The 16,373-nt window shown below is 50.5% G+C and overlaps 1 protein-coding gene across 1 annotated transcript; it reads right to left on the bottom strand.

Moving 5' to 3' along the window:
- Positions 1-4,489: 4,489 nt before the first annotated feature.
- Positions 4,490-10,091, bottom strand: LOC124649783 (leucine-rich repeat receptor protein kinase HPCA1-like). Its single transcript, XM_047189355.1, has 20 exons — positions 10,016-10,091; positions 9,637-9,922; positions 9,071-9,203; positions 8,912-8,983; positions 8,563-8,637; positions 8,397-8,468; positions 8,146-8,307; positions 7,982-8,056; positions 7,833-7,904; positions 7,664-7,732; positions 7,474-7,542; positions 7,313-7,387; positions 7,154-7,225; positions 6,935-7,072; positions 6,406-6,824; positions 6,180-6,311; positions 5,926-6,065; positions 5,622-5,841; positions 5,306-5,541; positions 4,490-5,227 (listed from the first exon to the last, which is right to left on the bottom strand). The coding sequence occupies exons 2-20, from the start codon at positions 9,728-9,730 to the stop codon at positions 4,700-4,702; spliced, it is 2,853 nt and encodes a 950-aa protein (XP_047045311.1). The 5' UTR covers positions 9,731-9,922; positions 10,016-10,091; the 3' UTR covers positions 4,490-4,699.
- Positions 10,092-16,373: the final 6,282 nt, after the last annotated feature.

Below are 16,373 nucleotides of genomic sequence, written 5' to 3'. Positions count from 1 at the left end.
CCTGCATCGCATCGAGGGCATCGCTTCGGTAGCCATCGCTTTTCCGCGGTCGGCGCCGCGCGTACGCGCCGCGGCCTTCGCCATCAATGGCGTGGCTGCCCGTTCTCGCGCGCGTACTGGTGGGCGGCGGCTGGGCTTCTGCGCCGCCTTCAATGACATCGTATCCCCCGCGCGGCGGGCCTTAAAAGTCCACCGGCCCGTTCCTCCTTCGCCCACACCTCCACTCGCACCACCACCGCCGCAGCGCCATGGGGAAGAAGAAGAACGACTTCGAGGCGTCCGGCAGCAGCACCAAGAAGGGGGAGCAGACGCAGAGGGTGCCGCTGCCCGTCACGCTGGGGAGGCTGATGCACGGGAACTGGACGCCATGCGAGGCCTAGTCGGGCGTGCAATTGCCTGGCGGCTGGCGGCCCGTCCCTCCCGTCCCTGCGCGCGAGCCAGATCGGACCGCGGAGATCCGGCGAAGGAGGCGGTACCTGCCGCCGGACCTCCGCGCCGATCCGGCGTACGCCATCGACTCTGAAAGTTGGCGTACCTATCTCTCGACCGAGAGGGATCGGAGGAGGAGGGCGGGCTTCATGGGCGACAGGGATTTTCCCTTCGACTGTCCACCGCCGACTCGTCCACGAAGACAGCAGGCGCCGACGCGTCGTGACCAGGCATTGACGCGTGCGCAGTACCACGACGACCACGACCACGACAGCGACTACGACGACGACGACGACTACATCGAGGCGCTGGCGTACCATAACGAGGAGGTCAAGGACGACATCGATGACAACGTCGCGGTCGTCTTCCACGAATGGCAGCAGACCATGGCGGAGGGCCGCAAATTTGAGTTCCCCGAGAACATGACGGGCGACAAGATGGCGAAGCTCGGCATCCTCGTCTCCGAGAACGATCCACCTGTGCAGCCGCCGCTGCCCCACTACGCCACCGGCTTTATGCCGCCGGGCCTGTCGGAGGATGAAGCCCTTCGACTGGTTCTACAGGACTCGGTCGCGCCACAACCGCCGCCGTACAACCCCTGGGCTCTGCCGCCACAGCCGCATTGAAAGTGCATGGAGCCCCCATGTGTGGTTTTGGTAATTAATGACAATCCCTATGGACTAATGTTTGCATTGAGTTATGTTTATAGGTGTTGTCCATAGGCAATGCTTGAACCATATGTTGGCTTCAAGGTTGCAATAAGAAGAAATTGATGAAGGATATCAAGTGTCAAGTATGTCTTGAAGATGAAGATGAAGTGAGCCCTCGAGTTACTTCAAGACATCAACATGATGAAGAATGAAGAAATGAAGCGCAAGTTCAAGATGAGCCAACTCGAAGAGATCATATGCTTGGGGCTTGCCATTCGTTTGGTGATCATGGATATGTGAATATGCCCCGAAGAAGAAGCTCTCTCATAGTGGAGTATGGGGGAGCATTTCGCATGACTTCATCAAGCTAGCACAATCAAGAAAGGCGTTCCATCTTGTTGCGGTCAAGACCGTCATCATCAAGCTCAAGTGGAATGCGCAAGGTTAAGGTTTGCTCTTGATAGGGTTTCTTTCTCACCGGTCTCATAGTGTAGTTGGAGACCGGTTTATAGATTAGTTGCCGTACTATCAAGAGGGCTCTCGAGTGAGTAACTCGATCGTATCATTCGGAGCGAGCTCAAACCTTTGCATCCTTGCATCATCTTTCTTGGTTGTTACTTGGATCTTATCCATGTGATATTTTAGAGCTTGTGCTTATTCTCATGACAAGCTCTAATTCATCGAAAACAGATTTCGCATAAATCACTTGTTGCGTTTTCGAGTTTGGTGATTTTCTCGGTTTCTCATGTTGAGGTGTTGCACCTCTAAAAATAATATAAAATCACCCCCAACTAGTTTCCATATTTTCACTTTTTGTTGGGTAGCTCTTGTTGTCCTCTTTCCAACAAAATTGGTTTCGTCTTGATCGGAGTTTCCAAACTCTAGATATTATCTTTTGAAGTTTGTCTTCTATTTGGGTTTAAAAGAAAGAAAAGTAAAAAGAAAGGAAAAAGGGGAGGAGGGGCAGCCGCCGGAGGCACGGGCGGTACCACCGGCCTCACCATGGCCGGAGCCTCCGGGCTAGGTACCGCCCGTGGTACCGGGGAGCCATTTGTGGCTCAGTACATGTGCCAGGGAGGTTGGAGCCCCGGCGGTACCTTGGCCGGTACCCGGCCGGAGGCTCCGGCCTCCCTCCCGGCCCGCGCGCCCCGGGCCTCTCCTGGCCAGCGCTGCTCGACCATGGCCGGTAGTACCGGCCCTACCTGGCCGGTACCTCCGGCCTCCCCCTCCCACGCGCGCACCGGCCTCCAACGGGCAGATTTTGGGGCCTCCTTTTATGCCCCCTCTCTCTCTTGTTTTTTTTATCTCTTGCTCTTTCTTCTTCCTCCTCTCTCTCAAGCTCATCACCATTGTTGTTGACTTTTTGTGAGCTTGATCTCTCTTTCCCCAACCAATGATTCTTGCATCTATTTGAGAGAAAGATTGAGGGGATCTAGATCCACACTTTGACCAAACCAAATCACCTCTTTGTGAGTGAATCTTTGGGATCTAGATCTTGGAGAATTTTGTGTTCTCCTCTTTGTTCTTCCTCTCTTATTCCCCCAATAGCTTTTGTAGCTTTGTTGGAATTTGAGAGAGAAGGACTTGAGCATCTTTGTGGTGTTCTTGCCATTGCATTTGGTGCATCGGTTTGAGTTCTCCATGGTGATTCGTGGTGGTGAAAGCAAGAAGGTTGTTACTCTTGGGTTCTTGGAACCCTAGACGGATTCTACGCCTTTGTAGCGATTTGTTGGGAGCCTCCAATTAAGTTGTGGATGTGTGCCCCAACCTTTGTGTAAGGCCCGGTTTCCGCCTCGAAGGAAATCCCTTAGTGGAACCGTGACCTAGGCCTTTGTGGCGAGGGTCACCGGAGATTTAGGTGAGGCGCCTTCGTGGCGTTCGGTGTGTGGTGTGAGTACCGCATCTTGGGGTGAGGCCTTTGTGGCGTTGGTGTGCATCGAGCAACCACACCTCAAGGTGAGCCTCTTGTGGCGTTCGGGAGCACTAAGCAACCGCACCTCTCCACCGGAGATTAGCACTCGCAAGAGTGTGAACTCCGGGATAAATCATCGTCTCCCGCGTGCCTCGGTTATCTCTATACCCGATCTCTTTACTTATGCACTTTACCTTGTGATAGCCATCGTGCTTGAAGCTATATATATCTTGCTATCACATACTTGCTTGTATTGTTTAGCATAAGTTGTTGGTGCACTTTGGTGAACCTTTGCTTAGAATAAGTTGTTGTTGCACATAGGTGAACCATAGTATATAGGCTTTGGGCTTGACAAAGTAAACGCTAGTTTTATTCCGCATTTGTTAAGCCCATCTCGTAAAAGTTTTTAAATCGCCTATTCACCCCCCCTCTAGGCGACATCCGTGTCCTTTCACGCATCCCTGGGCGCCTCCATTGCCGCCACAGCCGCATCCCTGAGCGCCTCCACCGCTGCCACAGCCAGAGCCCTGGGCGCCTCCACCTCCAGCACCACCGGCGCGCCCGGCGCACGCTCCCCCGGTTTTCAACTGGCCGTGGACGGTACCGGAGCTCATCGTGCTCGACAGCAACGACGAGCATTAGTAGGCGCACACGTTTAGGGTTTATTTTCATGTGTTCAACTATGTAAATCATGTTTTCATGTTAAAAAAAATGATTCGGCAAATGCGTCGTGCCGCTGGAGCCACCCCGACGCAAACGGACGCGCGGTCGATTTTGACCATTTCGGCCGATGCAAACGGACGCGCGCGGATATTTCCGGATGCTAAAATGCATCGCGCAGCTGAAGATGCCCTTAGTGCAGATAGATGGCTAGATGATCAAGGATGGTGAAGTTTTGGGTAAATAACCAATTCTCCTTGTTCGGGCCAGTGTAGATCGGTTGTCTATTCTGTGGTGTTCGGCGCAAGATCAAAGTGCGGAAGGACAAAGAAACGAAGTGGTTGACCCAAGCGGCCTCGCGCCTAGAGGGCTGATTGCGCAAGAGGATTTGCACACTCAAGAACTAATCAGTGATGTCGAAAGCACGGCACTCAGCTACTACCGCTGCTTCGAGCCCTTCCTCCACCCCCTTCCTCTCATTGACTATCCTGGAAGAGTACTGACGTGATCGACCTCTCTTCTATCCTTTTCTCCGTCTTCTCTCTCTTTCTCTTCTTTGCAGCTTTTCCTGACATTAACGTGGGGTCTATTCAGGAATTAGTGCGATGGCATCAAATGAGCCCTGAGTTAATAAGTTTCGCTATTAAGGACACGAAGAGCAAATGCAAAATCTTGCTCTTTTATGCATGCCATACCGTTAGCTATTCATTGGAGCGAGAGGATACAGATATTAGGTGCAATCGGCAGGTGAGTCTTCACTCCCCATTCCGGAAAGAAAAAAAATACAGGAGCAACATATTGAATTGATGCACTAGCCCAGCTCATCTAAGAAGTCCGAACGTAGTATTTGTATATTTTAACACTACAAATGTAGCAGCTATTCTCTTATACCAATTTTTTTTGTTAATTTCAAGAACTCTGTACAGTGCACCTTGAGTGCATTCCTGAATCCTATAAATATACCTATAAGTATGCCTCTTTCACAGTTTGTACAATGTGAAACTCTGCTAAAGCCTACAAGCCTTGCATCCTGTAGGAGTTCTCATTCCTATGTGTTCCTGTTGTTCTGCAAGCTTCCCTGAGAAGGGAACCCCCCACTGTACTCAAAGGCCCTGCTGTCCATCTCAAAGGTCGTGGACGACGTCGATGTGCTGGAGTACGGGAACCTCGGCACAAACTTCTTTGCCGTCGAGTCTACACTGAAAGAAGAGCTTGTCGATACTGAACCTGGCGTGATCCCGTGGTCTTGCATTATCATCTCGATCTCCCTCACGATGTTGTTCATCGACGGGCGGTCAGGTCCCACCTCTTCCACGCACTGTAGTGCCATCTTCAAGAACCTTGGGAAGCCCTGGAGCCCTCCCAGTTTGAGAAGAACTGGGTCCATCACATCCTTCAGCCCACAGTACATGCTGTCTTCCATGTCTAATGCCGTCTTCACCTCGCGGACAATGTACTTCTTCTCGTATATAGGCGGCTTGGCCACTATTAGCTCCAGTAGTACCACACCGAAGCTGTACACATCGCTCTTCGCCGTCAGTTGCTGTGTCATGTAGTACTCTGGGTCTAGGTACCCCTGCATTACAAGTGTTTTAAAGCTTAGGATGGAAATGATAAGCATGCTCTGCAGTGCCATACAGAAGTGCAAGCCTACCAGTGTTCCCTTGACGTTTGTGCAGAGCTCGCCTTCCTCGCTGTCTGATACCAACAACGAGAGACCAAAGTCTGCCACCTTTGCGGTCATCTTCGCATCGAGGAGAATGTTGGTGGACTTCACATCCCTGTGGATGATTGGAGGATTGGCATGGTCATGGAGGTAAGCTAGCCCTCTAGCTGAATCCAGGGCTATCTTAAGTCTGGAACTCCAATCCAACTGTACCCCTTTAATACCTACAGTGACACATCATGATCAGTCTTGTGTAACTCGAAGTTTAATTGTGATAATGAGATGGAAGAACATGTTAACGTACCATATAGTGACTCGCTTAGAGTTCCATTGGAAATGAACTCATAAACAAGCATCCTTTCACCCTTCTCGAAGCAGAAACCAACTAGCCCGACCAAGTTCTTGTGATGCACCCTCGAAAGGAGCTCGATTTCTGTCTTGAACTCAAGCCCACCCTGCATGGACCCTTGCTTGGACCTCTTGATGGCTATGATCTGGCCATCCATCAGTTTTCCTCGGTACACCTGGATTCGGTCAGAACAGAACACTTATAGACCTGTCCCAAATATGATAAAACCTTTAATTTCTCCAAAGGGTTGTTTGCTTACCGTTCCGTAGCCTCCTGCTCCAATTGCATTGATTTCTCGGAAGTCATTTGTGCTCATCTTGAGCTCTTCCAGTGTAAACACCCTAGCGCTCTTGAGTTTTGGCGCTTCACCAATATCTTCTGTTGTTGATCCCCATGAAGCTGAAAATAAAGATCAAAAGGCAGAAAAGTAAGTTTTTTTTTTGCGCAGGGGGTGGGGCAGAGCAGAAAAGGAAGTTAACCCTGGAATCTTATCTATGAGGTACAGTGCAGTACCAAAAGGATCGCTGAGGGTAACAAGCTTCCGAGCCCGTTTCCTTTGACGCACAGCGTAAGCCCCAATGAACGCGAGCCCGACCACCAAAAAAACAGAGCCGGTCACAACACCAATCAAAATTGCTCGAGAAACTGCATCATCACCACCCACAATATCAGCCATGGTATCCGTTTGGCAGCATAGAAAACATCACATGAAGGGCTGGATCAATTATCTACTAGTTACCTTTGTCGTGGAACAGATAAGGACGTGCGTCCACATAGTAAGGTCCAAAATTCTCTGGTGGCTTGTAAGTCTGAAGTGTCAGATTGAAGCAGTTCAACACCTGGGAGTAAGTGAACCTCTTCCGACCTACTGGGCAAGCCTTAAATTGCACCTTTAGGTACGCATTGCCGGTGTCAGGTACTAAGCCTAGGTTGTTCGGGGTACATTTTTTCAGTGTATCCGAGAGGTTTTGGTGCAGTTCACCAATGTACTTGTTGACGTTGCCAAAGGAAGGAGATCTGAATTCTATGGTTTCCTCAAATGGATTTTCACACTGGACATTAAAGGTAGGATACACAGTTGGAGGTTCAGTTAGCTGGTCCGTGCAGAGCGTCGTGCTTGACAGAAGAGAGTCACTGCAGAGTGGGTTTCCTTCAAGCCTGGCAACAGCAGAGCAGCAAGATGAAATTAGAGAGTAAGAGTTTGAAGTGAATGGTAGGCATCGCCTTGTCAAAAAAAAAAAATTCTTGAAACGATCAGTGATACTCACTTGAGATTTGTGTAGTTGAGGGTGCCGTACACTGTAACAGAGGAAATGCTGTTGTTCCGGATGTCAACAAGGTCTAGATCTTTGCTGATGTTATTGCCCATGTCAAGCGTACCATTCAGTTGATTATGACTCAATATTCTGCAGTATGTTTGACTAGTTAGTAGATTTTGAAACCATACTGCACAAGGTAGAGGTTTTACGGTTGTTGCATTGTCTTACACATGTTGCAAATTAGTCCGGCTGAAAAGCTCCTGTGGCAGTTTCCCAGAAATCCCAACTGACTGCATTGTACTATACGACAAAACAAAAGAGTTTTTATGTCATTTCTGCTCTTAAACTTCCTCTTAAGTACTGAATTCAGATAGCACTGCAACTTACAGTGTCATTAAACCCTTCAATCCTGTAAACCAACTTGGAACACCAGAAGGTGTGAAGCTGTTGTTGCTTAGATCCCTGTGCATATAGTGCCATATCACTTGTTAGTGATACTGAGTGAAAGTTTGTAAAGAATGCTGATTAAGATTGTACTAAGTTCTTACACATTTTCAAGACCATCCATAGCAGTCAAATTTGGCATTGGTCCACCCAGCTTGTTATTTGACAGCATTCTGAGTTTTCAAAAAAAAAAAAAAAATACAAGTGACACATTAGTGCTTATCTCATTAAAATAAGTATCTTTGCGAGAGCACCATCTAATAAGATTTTGGAGTGGTGGGTACAACAACTTACAGAACATGGAGCTTAGTCAGCATTTGCATAGCCGGAACTTGGCCCGTGAAGTTATTGTCGTTTAGACGGCTGTGTTTCCAAAATCACATCAAAATAATCAGCTTGGGATAGACTGAGAGAAACCCTAATGCCCCAAAATAATTCTAGAGCTAGTTGTCTGAACACTTACAGTACTTCAAGTGTTGGGATTACCCCAATGGATGCTGGAATATTTCCACTAAACCTGTTCCTGTCCAGAAGTCTAGACGCAACAAATCGTAGTCAGACATGTTACAGTGCAAATGATGCTAGAGACAAGGCTTAACTATTTGAACTTACATATGCTTGAGTCTCATGTTTGAGTTGAACATATTCTCTGGGATATGACCCTCTAGCAAATTTTGGTTAAGATGGCTACAAAGGGCCAAAACGACAATGGAATGAGTGATAACCAGATGTTAAATATGATTAACAAGAAGCTAAATGTTACTTCTGACGCTTACAAGTGTTCCGCTTTAAGAAGCTGGTCCAATCCAGTTCCATTGTCCCTGGAGTTTGGTAGGCGTCCGGTCAAACTGTTATTAGCTAGGTCTAGCCATGTAACCTTCGAGAGCTTGCCCAATGAGGGTGGGATGCTACCCGTGAATTGGTTTGAGTTCAGAGCGCTGTAGAAGGACATCGAGTGAGATCCAATAGACAGATAGTTCTTACAAACATACCTATGAATTGTTGAAACGAACAACAAGAATCTTACAAGAATTCGAGTTGTGCCAGGTTGCCTAGTTCATTTGGAACAGTTCCGCTGAAACTGCAACCTATTAATACTCTACAACATCATTCAAGTTACGAAGGAAGATGATAAGTCAGCAACGGAGGTGGAAACAAAAGATTACATAGTTCATAGGTCTACTGCAACTTACAAGTGTGTAAGCTGAATCAACTTCCCAATAGCAGGTGTAAGTGGGCCGCCTAGATCTTTATTCGAGGATAGATCCCTGCAGTTCATTCACGGCAAGTGATTAAGTGTCCTAGTATTACTTTATTGCACAAACACAAAACAGGTAAACGCATAGGATTGTCCATAGAGCTAATTTTCAATGCTCTGAAGACAGAAAATTCTCTGCCACAAGCTAGGAAAGCGTATGATTTGTTTTTAAAAGAAGGGTTGACACACCGTGTCTGCATCAGTGCACCAGTAGATGTGCACAGCCATTTTTATTGAGAATAGTTCGTAGCCAAAAAAACAGAGCACACAACAGAAGCACTCACAAGATCGTGAGCTCGGTCAGGCTTCCTATGTCGTCGCTCAGGGTGCCTTTCAAGTTCATACCAAATAGGTTTCTGCGAGATAGAAGAGAGTTAGAGGAAACCAAAATCAGACAGAATCTTGGACAGGTCCTAGCAAATGCTGAGATCAATTCTACTCACAGTGATATAACCCTAGAGTTGCCATTGCAAATAATTCCATCCCATTTGTCACCGCAAGGATCATTAGATGATTTCTTTGTCCAGCTTCTAGGCATATTTGACCATTTCTTCTTCAAGGATTTTAGAGCAGCCGCTGCAAAAGGGAGGAGGGAGACACAACTTGTCAAACCAACTTTACGACCAACTTCTGGATACTGTTTCAGCTAAGACTCTGGTGATGTCCTGGGTAAATTTGCTACTAGCAGATAGATTTCTTCACCAACAGGATCCAAGAGAAGTACCACAACAATCTCTTGGGCAAATGATTCCAGCAGCAAAAACCTGAAACCCTGAAACTACAAGATTTCTAATCCCTAGTCCACCCGGAGACCAGATGGTGCCAAAAGTAAACTATTATACTCAACCAATTAAGCTAGATTCCAAAATATTTTCGCCGCAATTAGACACCACGAAGAGCTAAAATTAAGCCACAAGCTAGCTGCTGCAAATGAACTGCTTACTGCCCCCACAAAACCACAAGAACCAAGAAGAACAGAAGTCGATTAAAAAGCCTAGCTGTAGCATACCATCCTGTGGGTTGGTGGCGGCGGCGGCGATCCTCGACCCGGCGAAGAGGCACAAGACGAGCAGCAAGAAGAAGAGCCGCCTCTTAGCGGCCATCCCCTGCCCTGCCGGCAACCAAAAACTGCAGAAGACCGGTCCTTTTCTGGTCCCGGTGACAGATGTGCTTCGATTCCTCTGCTGCTCTGCTCCTGGAAAGCGGTGCGGCGGACGGAGGTGGACTGCTGCAACCAGGAAGAAGCTTTTCCGAGCTGGAGGAAGAAGGGCAGCAAGACGCGGAGCTCGCCAATGCTGAAATGTAGAGAACCGTGTCGGAGATCAAATCAAGTTATAGTAGGCGACGCGTGCTTGCTGCTTCCTGCGCCTTTTTTGCTCCCGTTTTACCTGGTCAAATCCCTGGAATCTTCCTCCTTGGGAGTACTTGTTTTGTGGTGGTTAGGTTTGTTTGACACTCTCTTCCTCCTTGTATGGAGCCCGTATTAGTATTTTAACTGCACCTGCCTGTCGAGCAAGTCGGCGAGCATGACTACGCTGGTGGTTAACAAAATAACAAGTACTATCCACGACCACTGGACGTCAGATGATCTGAACCCATTCGACCCAGCGATTTTCCTGGTATTTTATTTGCAACATACTGCCAAGTACACGAAGCTGATAATGCCTGTACTAATAATACAATAATTATACACGACATTCATTATCCATGTTGAAAAGTATGCTTAACCAAATAACCATAATGACAATCGTAGGGGTTAGTGGGTTACGTTCTCGGAACGCTGTAATCAGGAACCCTTTCATATAGTTGACTGGTCACGCGGCCCCTCAACCTGGTCAAGCCAGCTCTAACAAACACAAAACAAAAACCTGGTCAAGCAGCACGCTGGCACCGATGATAATGCATTCTAACCGGGCGGTAATACGCGGTATACCGATGTAACTTCTTTAAAAAAAAATGGCAACGTTGACAAAACATATACTCCAACTCCAACTCGTGGCTCTAGAAGACAGGAAGGGAAGTTGACAAATTTGATAGTGAATGGTACATAGTATATACTAGTAATAATGCTCCCTCCGTCTCCGTGTGTGTATTGATGACTTCTCAGGTTATTTGTCTTTTTGTTACGTAAGCAGTGAAAATAATAGGAATGCGAAAATTCGGAAAAAAGATAGGAATGTGATTTTTTTTAATTCGTTGTTGAGATGTGTATTGTCCATATGTCCTGGCATTTTCCAGCATTCTTCATGACAATTATGTGTTTTAGTTGAAAAATAGGTACTGTTTGGAGCTGGAAGACCATTTATGTATCCTCCTGAATGCTTTGTGTAGGTTTATATGTGCAACTATGATAGGCATCATAGGGTCCCCGCTCCCGTGGGCGACCGGGGCGTCCCCGCCCTCCCCACCCTCTCCCCACCCTCCTCGCTCCTCCCCCCCGCCGCCGCCGGCGGGAGCCGCCGGGCAAAGCCCGGCGGTCTGGCGGCGGCGGTTCCTCTCTCCCGTGCGTCCGGGAGGCCCGACGAGGCGGGTCCGACCGAGCGGCGTTGGAGGACGCCGGCTCCGGCCCAGGCCAGCGTGGATCCATCATGGTTGGCGGCGAGGCGTGCGCTCGCGGCGGTGGTGCCCTTCGCCTCCGTCAGCCGACGCTGTGCTGTTCCTGGTGGCGGCGGCCGATCTGGGCCCGCGGGCCTAGATCTGGGTCTGGCGGGCCTGGCCGTTTTGGGTGGTCTTCTGCTCGTGCGCTGCACGCAGGACCTCCTCTGCTACCTTCCGTCGCGGCTGGTGGTCGTGCTCGGATTGGACCGGCAGCGCTGGTTTTCGCGATCCGCCCGTTCGGGCTTGTCGGAGCTCGGTTGAGCTCCCGGCGGTGGGGTGTCGTTGGGGCGACGTCCCCACGTTCTGGAGTCGTTGGGGCGACGTCCTTGCTAGCCACCTGGGACGTGGTCCTTGGGCTGGCTCAGTACTGCAGCTTCTCCGGCGGCTGCGGTCTGTTCTCCCTCCGACCAATTTGGTCGTGCTTGTGTAGGTGTGCTCCCGCGCTGGGGATGGTGGACTTCGTGGTGCCGCCAATCTAGGGTCTTGGACGCCTAGAGCAGGGTCTGGCCGAACCCTCCGCCAGCCAGCACGTGTTTCCTGCGGATGAGTCGAGTTGGGGCTTGCTCATAGTGCGACTTAGGTTAGAGGCGCGGCAGTGATCTCCGCCTTGTTCGCTCTACATCCTCGCGACGACGTCCGGATTTTCTATCCAGGTTTGGACCTCGGCGAAAGCTGCGCTTGGCTCTGGCCTGTGCCGGCGACGGCGTCACCTGCGGGTGTCGTTCCCTTGTTGAAGGCGTCCCGATGATGGCCCTCCTGTTCGAAATGATGGATTCCATCCCTCCGCCTCAATCTGCTCCTCTTGGAGGCCTCGCTTCGTGTAAGCTTCTCTGGTAGTGCCTTGTGGAACACCGTGTGACCTCTCGATGGTGAGCCCTCTCACAACGTCGGCCTGGCTGCTTTTACACGGTTTGCTGCGGTAGCTGATCTCCTTCCTAGCGCCTTGGGGGGCTTTGCTAGGTCGGCGTCTGGTCGCAGCTCTTGCCGGTGTGCCTATCCCAATGCCGGGGGATGATGTTGTGTGTTTGGTCTGGACCTAGCCTGAGCTCCATGGGTGGTGGTTCTCGGGTCTGGGTGAAAACTTTGCAGGTCCTTCTCTGCCGACGACGATGACGCACTCTTGCGCCATTCACCTTCTTGGAGGCGTCGCCGCAAGACCCCCCCTCCTTTGGTTCCTCAAGCTCTGCCAGGTGGCCGGCCCGTCGCTGAGTTCCCCCTTGAGTTGCAGTCTTGGTGCGGTGGAGGTTTGTTGGCGTGGACACGGTCGCGATCGCTCCGGTGCAACAGAAGACAAGGCTCCCTCTTCCTGCAACTAAAGATCTTGGTGGGACAAGTCCGCAGTACTTTTGTTTGTGTCTTTATGTTTTTTTTCTTTTATGTGGTATTAAAAATTAGAGTAAATTGTATTCTTTTTATTCTGTATTGTGCACTTGCGACAATCCTACCCCATTTAGCAGTAATTCATCCAACATACCCTATTTAGTGAAACTTGCGAACAAAATTACCTCTTCTGAATTTTAAAAGTGTTTGTTCAGGTAGGACAAGTCGTCAAGTCCATGCAGCGTGTCATTATGTGTTTTCCCATTTCATTTCCCAAGCTTGTAACCCTAGAGGTTTGTTAGCAAAAAAAAAGTTGGGTTATCAGCGCAAGTAGTATTTGCCCGATCAACTGTAATTAGACATGGTGATCCCGAACGGTTTGTCAACACAATTGCAAAGCAAGGGAGTTGTTCTATTGTGGTTGATTCGAACATTAGACATTTACAATCCTTTTTTCCCTAGGCCTACTACATCCGTTTCCCAATAAAACAATATGAACTAGATACATGTGGTGTCATGTCGATATTTGCAATATAAAAAACCTAGTATTCGTTGAAACTAATCAACGAGTAAACATGGCCAATACTAGACTTGTTTCTCAGTCTAGTGGGCTTAAGGCAAAGCTCAACCACTGTAGTCTGAAACATGTTACTGTTAGATTATATGTTTCGGTTAAGCTAGACTTGTAACGCAAGCTAGGGTTTTAGGCTTAGTCGGTTGGCTCTACTATTTATATCCCTTGTACCCCAAACAGTTTTGTATCAATTTGTGAGACATAATACAAACTTAATGGTATCAGACTAATCGATCCTGACCTATGGCGCCGCCGTCTAAGCCGCCGCCGCCTGGTTACTTCGACCAGCACGCCAAGGCCGCCGCCGCCGCCGAGGCCTCGGCCTCTTCTACCCCTCCCACGGCTACTCCTCTCTCCTACACAGACACCATAGACGATGTCACCCCCTTCATACCTATTACTTTAGATCTTGCCCAACACAACTACTACCATTGGCGCCACCTCTTTGAGGTTCACCTCGGGCGCTGCAACCTCCGTCACCACGTCGCCGCCGACGCCGCCCCTCGTCCTGACGACGCTCGCTGGATCACAGATGATCTCGCCATCATCCAATGGATCTACACACGAGTGTCCACGGAGATTTTCAATCTCGTTTTCCGTGAGGCCGCCACCGCCGCCGCCCTGCGGGCATCCCTGCGCCGGCTCTTCCGGGACAACGCCGACGCCCGGATCAACAACCTCCACTCCGCGATCCGCAACACCCCTCGGGGGACTCCTCGCTCGGCGTCTACCGTCAGCGCATCCAGACGATGGCGGATGAGCTCCGCGAACTAGGCGATCCTATGCCTGATCTCCAGCTTATCAACATCCTTCTCCAAGGGCTCAGCGACCGGTTCAAGACTCAAGCGGCCATGATTCCCTTCATGCGGCCTCGCCCTTCCTTCGCGGAGATCCGGTCCCTGCTGCAGAACGCCGATGATGACCGCACACGGCGGGAGGCGCGGCCCCACGTCTTCGCCGCCTCCACCCGGCCGCCCCTGCTGCCTACTCCTGCACCGGCAGGCCCGACGAGCCAGCCCACTGCCGCGGCAGGACCCCCGGTACCATTTCCAGCCTCCGCCGGGCAGCCTCCTCCTGGCTGGCGTCCCGGCCCCAACTACAAGGGCAAGAATCCGATGTACTGGCCGCCGCGATCCGCCACTCCACCGGCCCGCCTCGATGCCCGCGCCGGCGCCTGCCGCTCCTCCCGCTTGGCGCCCGCCACGGCGGCACCGACGCCTGCGCCGGCACCTCGCCGCGCCGCCTACCCGGCGCCCTCCTCATGATCCCCGGACCGGCATGGTTCAGGCTTGGTCCATGCCCCGGGCGGCCCCCTCTCCGATCGGCGCTCCTCCGGCTTACACGGGTGCTCGGGCGCCGGGTCTTCGCCCCCACACTGGTTCCCCTGGACTCCTCGGCCAGCGCGCCCGCCGAACGCCTACCACGCCGCCCCGGCCTACTACGACGGGGGATGCCATACATGCCATATCAGCACCCCCGGATGTTTCAGCCTTCGCTCGTCCTCATGCCGCCTGCTCCAACCGCACCGCTGCATCAACCGACCTCCGCTCCTTCACCGAGCTGGGACCAATCTGCGTTCTTGCAGGCCATGAACAACTTCGCTGCCCAGGGAAACTCGGGTATGGACTGGATTTTCGATTCCGGTGCTTCTAGTCACATGTCTGCTTCTAGTAATATGCTGTCAAATTTTTCCACCACACCACTTTCATCCATAATCCTAGGAAACGGCACTACTATACCTATATATTGCACCGGCCAAACCACCATACCTACACCCACCAAACAACTCCTCCTACGTGATGTCCTTATTGCACCCGCGCTAATCAAAAACTTAATTTCTGTTCGTCGGTTCACCCGTGACAATCTTGTTTCTATGGAATTTGATCCGTTTGGTTTATCCGTGAAGGACTACCGGACCAAAGCGGAGATCGCTCGGTTCAATAGCTCCGGCGACCTCTACACTCTCCATGGCGCCGCCACCCACGACCCACCCACCTCCATGGCGGCGTCCGTCGACCTCTGGCATCACCGTCTCGGCCACCCCCACAACGCTACCTTGTCTTCTATACTTAGCGAATTTTCAATAAATTGTAATAAGGATAGTCATAATACCTCCATGTGTCCCTCTTGTCGGCAAGGAAAACATGTTCGCTTGCCCTTTAGTTCCTCTACTATCTGTTAGTACCTTTCCTTTTGAACTTTTGCACTGCGATTTATGGACATCTCCCCATACTAGTGTCTCTGGCTTTAAATATTATCTAGTCGTTCTAGACGATTTCACACACTTTGTCTGGACTTTTCCTTTACGCAACAAATCAGACGTACACACCATTTTCCTTAAGTTTCACAACTATGTCGCCACACACTTCTTTCTTCCCATTAAACTTATCCAATGTGACAACGGCAAAGAATTTGATAACTTTCAAAACCGAAACTTCTTTCTTCAACATGGCATTCTTCTCCGATTTTCATGCCCATACACTTCACCTCAAAACGGCAAGGCGGAACGCTCGCTTCGCACAATAAACGACATCATTCGCACCCTTTTAATCCACTCCTCAATGCCACCAAAATTTTGGGCCGAAGCCTTACGCACGGCCACCTACTTACTTAACATCCGGCCTCACAAGTCCAACCCAAACTCTACACCATTCTACTCTCTTTACCTTAGTCATCCCAACTACTCTGAACTTCGCTTCTTTGGCTGTCTTTGTTTTCCAAACACTGCCGCCATCTCCACCAACAAACTATCACCTCGCTCCATTCCTCGTGTCTTTCTAGGATACTACGATGAACACAAGGGTTATCGCTGCTCGGATCTCGTCTCCGGCCGCGTCCACATCTCTCGGCACGTTACTTTTTCCGAGCATATCTTCCCTTTCTCCACACGGACACCCTCCCAAACTCCCATTGACCCATCGCCTACCCTACATCATCCCATAGCTCACCCCGCTAGGTTTCCTCACCACTACACCGCTCCTACTACACCCATACATCCGCCTCCTACCGCCACCCCAGTGCCCTCCTCGCCTGCCGCGGCAGACCCTTCAGCCGACTCCACTGCCGCGACAGCGGGGTCGGCTGCTTCCTCTGCCGCGTCCGCAGCTCCACCCGATACACCCATCTCCCCCGCCGCTCCTTCTCCACCTATTCCACCATCTTCGACGTCTGACTCATCCGCTGCGCCTGACGTCGTTGTTCATCCCACTCCACCTCTACCACCCCATGCTTGTTCCTACCCAAGCTCCCACAAA

Source organism: Lolium rigidum, chromosome 4 (genome assembly GCF_022539505.1).
Source record: "Lolium rigidum isolate FL_2022 chromosome 4, APGP_CSIRO_Lrig_0.1, whole genome shotgun sequence".
NCBI classification, from domain to species: domain Eukaryota; kingdom Viridiplantae; phylum Streptophyta; class Magnoliopsida; order Poales; family Poaceae; genus Lolium; species Lolium rigidum.
The sequence above is the reverse complement of the archived record's forward strand: the minus strand, read 5'-3'. Positions and strand labels throughout refer to the sequence as shown.

Bases quoted from the DNA above. Each gene is read 5' to 3' on its own strand.
- LOC124649783 (XM_047189355.1), bottom strand. From the start codon at position 9,730: ATGGCCGCTAAGAGGCGGCTCTTCTTCTTGCTGCTCGTCTTGTGCCTC. The intron at 9,204-9,636 runs GTATGCTACAGC...TCCCTTTTGCAG, and splicing joins CGCCACCAACCCACAGGATG to CGGCTGCTCTAAAATCCTTG. The intron at 6,066-6,179 runs GTACTGCACTGT...CTTTATTTTCAG, and splicing joins TACCCTCAGCGATCCTTTTG to CTTCATGGGGATCAACAACA.